The sequence below is a fragment of the Wyeomyia smithii genome, chromosome 1, assembly GCF_029784165.1.
Source record: "Wyeomyia smithii strain HCP4-BCI-WySm-NY-G18 chromosome 1, ASM2978416v1, whole genome shotgun sequence".
NCBI classification, from domain to species: Eukaryota; Metazoa; Arthropoda; class Insecta; order Diptera; family Culicidae; genus Wyeomyia; species Wyeomyia smithii.
In genome coordinates this window covers 139,931,966-139,939,390 of record NC_073694.1, presented here as the reverse complement: position 1 = coordinate 139,939,390, position 7,425 = coordinate 139,931,966, and the positions used below count along the sequence as shown (strand labels likewise).

General features: G+C 40.7%; 2 protein-coding genes across 2 annotated transcripts; one reads left to right on the top strand and one right to left on the bottom strand.

Moving 5' to 3' along the window:
- Positions 1 to 2,570: 2,570 nt before the first annotated feature.
- LOC129717236 (uncharacterized) lies at positions 2,571 to 4,644 on the bottom strand. Its single transcript, XM_055667092.1, has 2 exons — positions 4,235 to 4,644; positions 2,571 to 4,179 (listed from the first exon to the last, which is right to left on the bottom strand). The coding sequence occupies exons 1-2, from the start codon at positions 4,642 to 4,644 to the stop codon at positions 2,571 to 2,573; spliced, it is 2,019 nt and encodes a 672-aa protein (XP_055523067.1).
- Positions 4,645 to 4,825: 181 nt separating this feature from the next.
- LOC129717235 (uncharacterized) lies at positions 4,826 to 7,169 on the top strand. Its single transcript, XM_055667091.1, has 2 exons — positions 4,826 to 5,505; positions 5,561 to 7,169. The coding sequence occupies exons 1-2, from the start codon at positions 4,826 to 4,828 to the stop codon at positions 7,167 to 7,169; spliced, it is 2,289 nt and encodes a 762-aa protein (XP_055523066.1).
- The last annotated feature ends 256 nt before the right edge of the window (positions 7,170 to 7,425 follow it).

The following is a 7,425-nucleotide window of genomic DNA, read 5'->3' as shown; positions in this document are numbered from 1 at the left end:
CTCGGTTTTTGCCTCTCAGCAGATCGTGCCGTCGACGGAGAATATGCACGCAAACAGAAACGAGAATTTCTACTGCGATCAATTCTCAGGCTACTGACATACTGAGGCGTCAAATGAAGCGAAGCGTTGAGCGTATTAGAAGCGGAATAAACAGAAGCGTTGGGTGAAGCTTCCTATGACATACTGGAGCGAGCGTCGCAAATGCGTTGTGTTGGCATACTCCTAGATTCCAGCAGCAGTTTCGTTTAAAGGAAATATGAATTTGTCCAATGAAGATTTGTTTGCTTCTTCAAGCACGGTAAATCACGTTTTTAGTAAAAAGATATTTTTTTTATGAAGTAAAATGATATTTCTGAAGTCAGTTGCGCTATAGACGTAGTAAAAAATATAAGAAATTATTCTAAATTTTAAACCCGCTGACCCCCAGTAACGTTCAACTAGTTTATGATATCTCTTAGGCTTTGAATAACCCATGTGAGCACAGCTAGTTACTCAGCGACTGGCGTTTCGCGACTAAAGAAGTGCAGCATGTAAGGCATGCAATATCAATAAAAATTACCAGTGTTATTTTCCTGACTACCTGAAAATCTTTCCCGATATTTTCTATATTTAAGACCAAAACAAAGCGAATATAAAGCACCTGGCGATATCAGGTTTAGTCTGCACATGGTATTACTGCACTAACATTTTTTAAGGGGGGACCCTACTCTAGAAAGTCGAAGAAATCGAAATTTTTTTTAATGCTTTTTTGGAATGCTTACACATTCAGAAATGTTGTACCAAAAGAATTTTTTTGATATCTGATCGCGTTCAAAAGTTACAGCTAAAAGTATGGGGTCACCTAGAGAGAATTAGCGGAGACGTTTTATGTTGCTCTGTTCGAACAATGCACGCGCATTTTCTGACCAAATATATACAATAAGTAACGTTTAGTCGGACCTAAACTCACAAATATATTTACACCGACATATTGGAACTCACACATACATACATGTACACACACACATACATACACATAAAGTGCGTAATTGTACGAATTTTCTTGTAGTCTGTTGATTGGTCACACACACACACACACACACACACACACACACACACACACAAAGTGTGATAAATCGAAGAGGATTAATCAATAGTTTTATCGAATGGTGAAAGACAGCAACCCATTGTTCCTCCTGTGCATAGGGGGAATAGGGGCATAATGAGCACCCTAACTTGGTTGCTGATTTAAGCATGGAAAACGACAAAATTTTTAAAATGTCTACAGTGCAAAACTTGCATTAACTATCTATAATTAAAGGTACACTATTCACAAATTGAAAAGTTTATCGTATAATGGTGAAAAACACAAATTAGATTCATGCATCAAAAACAAGCAATCAGTCGATGTGTGGGGCACAATGAGCACCCCACTGGGGCATAATGAGCACCCACGGGGTATAATGAGCTGAGCACTGCACTGCAGATAACTCCCTGGAAGCTAAAGGAGAAGTGTATGGAGCAGGAATAGCTGACTAAAAAATTTGATACAAATACATTATTTTTTTACTCAAATACCTTTTTTAAATTTTTGTTCCACCATATTGCATCCGCCATTTTTTTTTTTTTTTAATATTGTACCGGATACATCTTCTGCGTCCAAGGAAATAGTAAGTAACACATTTCTAAACAATTTACTTCATTGATTACAGTATCATCGTTGTTTAAAACTTTAAACGCGTTTTTCTCGAAACCATGTTTTTTCAACTGGTGGTAAATTTTTCTCAGCATCTACTGAACCGATTTTGCTGATTTTTTTTTTAACATGTAAAAATGGATTATCTAACTTGTTACGTAGTCGTTTTTTTTATATCTGAGTTTTTCAATGTTTTATCATTTTTTAAATAGTGATTTTCCATGAAAAAAACAATTTTTTTACTAAAATGGCCGCCATTTTGGCAATTTTTGGAATTTTCAAAACAGCTACGTAACAAGATAGATAATATGTTTCTATATACTGAAAAAAAATTTCAGCCCGATCGGTCTACTAGAAGCTGAGAAAAACTTATCACCAGTTAGGTACTGATTTAGAGAGAGCATCCACGTTCCCAGCTGCCAACAGTGTAATACTCACTATATTTACATTCACGACATGGAAAATACATTTTCAAATATACCTTAATCAATAGCCAAAATAGCCAAACACTTCACTTTACTCTAGACAGCCAAAAAAACTATGAAAATTCATGATTTTTCGACCTTCTAGAGTAGGGTCCCCCCTTAAACATTTTAACATTTTGTTAACGAAAATGTTTTCTATTTGCTTTTTTTCAATTACCAAACCAAAACAATGCAAATATAAAGCACCTTGCAATGAAAGGATTAATTGTCTGTTTTATTGGCTCTTATCGGTGAAAATTAAATAAAACAGCTTTATTTCGCGTAACGCGTTTCGGTCTACTATTCTTCGACCATCATCAGACGCCTGAAAATATTTATTACTTTTCATTATAATTTTCTTTTTTAAAAACAATTACACATTTAACACTTACAAATGGCTGTGTGCAACCTATCGGTCTTGTCTGACTAAACTATACTAACAAGAAATTTCCCTGCTCAACCCCTATGTTGCCCACTTCATCATCGGTAGCATTCGTTCGTGTTCGCGTTTTCGGCTCTCTCCTTAACGGAGCCAATAGTCCGTTGTAGGTGGTGTTGAAATTGCCACACTCACGCTGTAGGTTAACCGTTCGCATTTCGCCTTCCTTCTTGATGTGAAATACCTCTGCAATCATCCTGGTTGCCGGGTCGTCTATGCGTTCTAGAATTGCGGTGTTGTCGAAATCGAACACATGTCCTTCCTCTATTGTGTGTGTGGCTAGTCCAGATTTCGGATTCTTATTCCTACAGTCGTTCTTGTGTTCCGCTATCCTCACCTCCAGCATGCGTTTCGTCTGACCGATGTACGTTTTACCGTCGTTCGTTCCACATGGTACAGAGTATACCACGTTCTTCTGTTTGCCTGGTGGTATTCGATCTTTCATTTTGCTAAAGATTTTATGTTTGATCTTGTTTTGCGGTCGTGAGGCTAGAGTCATATCATGACGTCGCAATATTTTTCTAATTTTCTCACTCAGACACGGTATGTAGGGGACTGATATGTATTTTGGTGGCTGTGTTGTTCTGTTTTGTGTTTCCAATGTGTTATAGTGTTTGTGTATTCTGTCCTTTTTTACTCTATCGGTAAACCATGATGGATAGTTATTTTTCCTTAAAATTTCACTTGCATGATTGAGGGCCTCCCTTCGTTTTCCCCCACAGGACAACTTTATAGCCCGATCAAAAAGTGCGATCGCCGTGTTATGTTTGTGTTGGAAGGGGCTCTTGGATGTATAATCTAGATACCGTCCAATCTGCTGTTTCGGTAGCCATGCTGTCATGATTCGATCGTTTTCGCGCTCTAGTGTCATGTCCAGGAATTTAATTTTACCCTCCACCTCCATTTCCACCGTGAACTGCAAACGATCGTGAAAACTGTTGAACGTGTCTACGATCATCTGAATGTGTTCAACACCTGCCACACACATGCAATCATCTACGTACCGTTTATAAACTTTCATTTGTATTTGATTGGCCTCCAGTTTCCTTATGCACTCCTGCTCCAGTTTTTCCATGACTACGTTGGCAATCACTGGTGATAACGGCGAGCCCATGGGTACACCGAAGGTCTGTCCATACATGGTTCCCTGATACACGAAGAAGGTTGACTCAAGCACTATTTTCACTGCTTCGACGAAGCTCTCCTTGTCGATCTTCGTATGGTGTTCCACTTCTCCCAATCTTTCCTCCAAGCATCCCAATGCGTAGTCCACTGGTACGTTGGTGTATAGGGAGACCACGTCCAATGAAAACAGAACTTCTCCTTCACTCGTCTGGACTCCTGCTATCTCCTCGGCAAAATCAAAACTATTACGGACGTGGTAATCCGTTTTTCCTACCACCTTGGCAATTATTCCGGCAAGATATCTGGCAATGTTATATGTTGCCGATCCAATCGTGGACACCACCGGCCGGAGGGGTCGGTTGTCTTTATGTATTTTCGGTAATCCGTAAATGCGTGGTGGATTGCAACTGGATTCCTTCAGGCTCTTTTGTGTCCGAAAGCCGATGTATCCTTTGCTGTGCCATCGGTCGATGAAACTGTTGATTTTTTTTGATGATTTTGTTAGTTGGATTTTTTGTAAGTTTTTTATACGTGTTCTCGTCCGTGAGCAGGTTAACCATTTTTTCGTGGTACTCATCAGCCTCCATAATTACTGTTTTGCTACCTTTGTCAGCTTTCGTGATGACCAGGTTCGGGTTTGCCTTTATAAACTTCTTACTTTTGATAACCTCTTTCTCGATCCATTCTCCCGGAGGGTGGTGGGGTTGGTGGCGGTAATTAATGTGATTGATCATAGCGTTGGAAACTTCCGACCTGATCTCGTCTGCATTTTCTTTGTTCTGGATAACTTTTTCGATGCTTGCTATCAGCTCGATATACGGAACGTCTCGTCTGTTCTCGATGTTGAAGTTTGGGCCCAGCATCAGTGTGCGTTCTACGTAGTCCGGAATCTCCGTTTTTGTTGTGTTCTCTATCCATTCCGCTTCTGTGTTCATCTCCATGATACTTGTTGCCACAATTTCATTCATTCATAAATATGGAGGGAACAGCAGACCAACAGTGTGGTGCTTTACGAAAGTAACGGTAAATCTGGTGAAAGCGAACAATCGAATGAAGTTTCTCTTGAACTGCAGAAGATGCAAGATCATACCGCCTTGTCTTCGGTTCAAAAACGACATAAAAATGGATAATGATATTTCGAAACGAGAACTGGAGAAGGTGATGTTCAAACACCGGGTCCGAATTCTTAGCATAATGATAGCAGACACCAAAAGAACGATTGCGAACCTCAAAAAAGTCAAACAAAACGTGAACCAAAAATTAGAGGAAAAGTTCGAACAAAGTGATGCACAGAGAGTACGGAAAATGGCGGAGGAGAAAGCACTAGCAGTGTACAGCAAGGTGAGAGAAAGAGAGGTTAGAAAGTTGGCCAGGTTGAAGGCAACAAGTATCATGGAGATGAACACAGAAGCGGAATGGATAGAGAACACAACAAAAACGGAGATTCCGGACTACGTAGAACGCACACTGATGCTGGGCCCAAACTTCAACATCGAGAACAGACGAGACGTTCCGTATATCGAGCTGATAGCAAGCATCGAAAAAGTTATCCAGAACAAAGAAAATGCAGACGAGATCAGGTCGGAAGTTTCCAACGCTATGATCAATCACATTAATTACCGCCACCAACCCCACCACCCTCCGGGAGAATGGATCGAGAAAGAGGTTATCAAAAGTAAGAAGTTTATAAAGGCAAACCCGAACCTGGTCATCACGAAAGCTGACAAAGGTAGCAAAACAGTAATTATGGAGGCTGATGAGTACCACGAAAAAATGGTTAACCTGCTCACGGACGAGAACACGTATAAAAAACTTACAAAAAATCCAACTAACAAAATCATCAAAAAAAATCAACAGTTTCATCGACCGATGGCACAGCAAAGGATACATCGGCTTTCGGACACAAAAGAGCCTGAAGGAATCCAGTTGCAATCCACCACGCATTTACGGATTACCGAAAATACATAAAGACAACCGACCCCTCCGGCCGGTGGTGTCCACGATTGGATCGGCAACATATAACATTGCCAGATATCTTGCCGGAATAATTGCCAAGGTGGTAGGAAAAACGGATTACCACGTCCGTAATAGTTTTGATTTTGCCGAGGAGATAGCAGGAGTCCAGACGAGTGAAGGAGAAGTTCTGTTTTCATTGGACGTGGTCTCCCTATACACCAACGTACCAGTGGACTACGCATTGGGATGCTTGGAGGAAAGATGGGGAGAAGTGGAACACCATACGAAGATCGACAAGAAGAGCTTCGTCGAAGCAGTGAAAATAGTGCTTGAGTCAACCTTCTTCGTGTATCAGGGAACCATGTATGGACAGACCTTCGGTGTACCCATGGGCTCGCCGTTATCACCAGTGATTGCCAACGTAGTCATGGAAAAACTGGAGCAGGAGTGCATAAGGAAACTGGAGGCCAATCAAATACAAATGAAAGTTTATAAACGGTACGTAGATGATTGCATGTGTGTGGCAGGTGTTGAACACATTCAGATGATCGTAGACACGTTCAACAGTTTTCACGATCGTTTGCAGTTCACGGTGGAAATGGAGGTGGAGGGTAAAATTAAATTCCTGGACATGACACTAGAGCGCGAAAACGATCGAATCATGACAGCATGGCTACCGAAACAGCAGATTGGACGGTATCTAGATTATACATCCAAGAGCCCCTTCCAACACAAACATAACACGGCGATCGCACTTTTTGATCGGGCTATAAAGTTGTCCTGTGGGGGAAAACGAAGGGAGGCCCTCAATCATGCAAGTGAAATTTTAAGGAAAAATAACTATCCATCATGGTTTACCGATAGAGTAAAAAAGGACAGAATACACAAACACTATAACACATTGGAAACACAAAACAGAACAACACAGCCACCAAAATACATATCAGTCCCCTACATACCGTGTCTGAGTGAGAAAATTAGAAAAATATTGCGACGTCATGATATGACTCTAGCCTCACGACCGCAAAACAAGATCAAACATAAAATCTTTAGCAAAATGAAAGATCGAATACCACCAGGCAAACAGAAGAACGTGGTATACTCTGTACCATGTGGAACGAACGACGGTAAAACGTACATCGGTCAGACGAAACGCATGCTGGAGGTGAGGATAGCGGAACACAAGAACGACTGTAGGAATAAGAATCCGAAATCTGGACTAGCCACACACACAATAGAGGAAGGACATGTGTTCGATTTCGACAACACCGCAATTCTAGAACGCATAGACGACCCGGCAACCAGGATGATTGCAGAGGTATTTCACATCAAGAAGGAAGGCGAAATGCGAACGGTTAACCTACAGCGTGAGTGTGGCAATTTCAACACCACCTACAACGGACTATTGGCTCCGTTAAGGAGAGAGCCGAAAACGCGAACACGAACGAATGCTACCGATGATGAAGTGGGCAACATAGGGGTTGAGCAGGGAAATTTCTTGTTAGTATAGTTTAGTCAGACAAGACCGATAGGTTGCACACAGCCATTTGTAAGTGTTAAATGTGTAATTGTTTTTAAAAAAGAAAATTATAATGAAAAGTAATAAATATTTTCAGGCGTCTGATGATGGTCGAAGAATAGTAGACCGAAACGCGTTACGCGAAATAAAGCTGTTTTATTTAATTTTCACCGATAAGAGCCAATAAAACAGACAATTAATCCTTTCATTGCAAGGTGCTTTATATTTGCATTGTTTTGGTTTGGTA

What these genes read in the sequence shown, in the direction of transcription:
- LOC129717236 (XM_055667092.1), bottom strand. Translation starts at nt 4,644, where the DNA reads ATGGAGATGAACACAGAAGCGGAATGGATAGAGAACACAACAAAAACG. An exon ending in CTGCTCACGGACGAGAACAC is followed by an intron (nt 4,180 to 4,234) that starts GTATAAAAAACT and finishes AAAAATCAACAG; the next exon opens with TTTCATCGACCGATGGCACA.
- LOC129717235 (XM_055667091.1), top strand. Translation starts at nt 4,826, where the DNA reads ATGGATAATGATATTTCGAAACGAGAACTGGAGAAGGTGATGTTCAAA. An exon ending in CTGCTCACGGACGAGAACAC is followed by an intron (nt 5,506 to 5,560) that starts GTATAAAAAACT and finishes AAAAATCAACAG; the next exon opens with TTTCATCGACCGATGGCACA.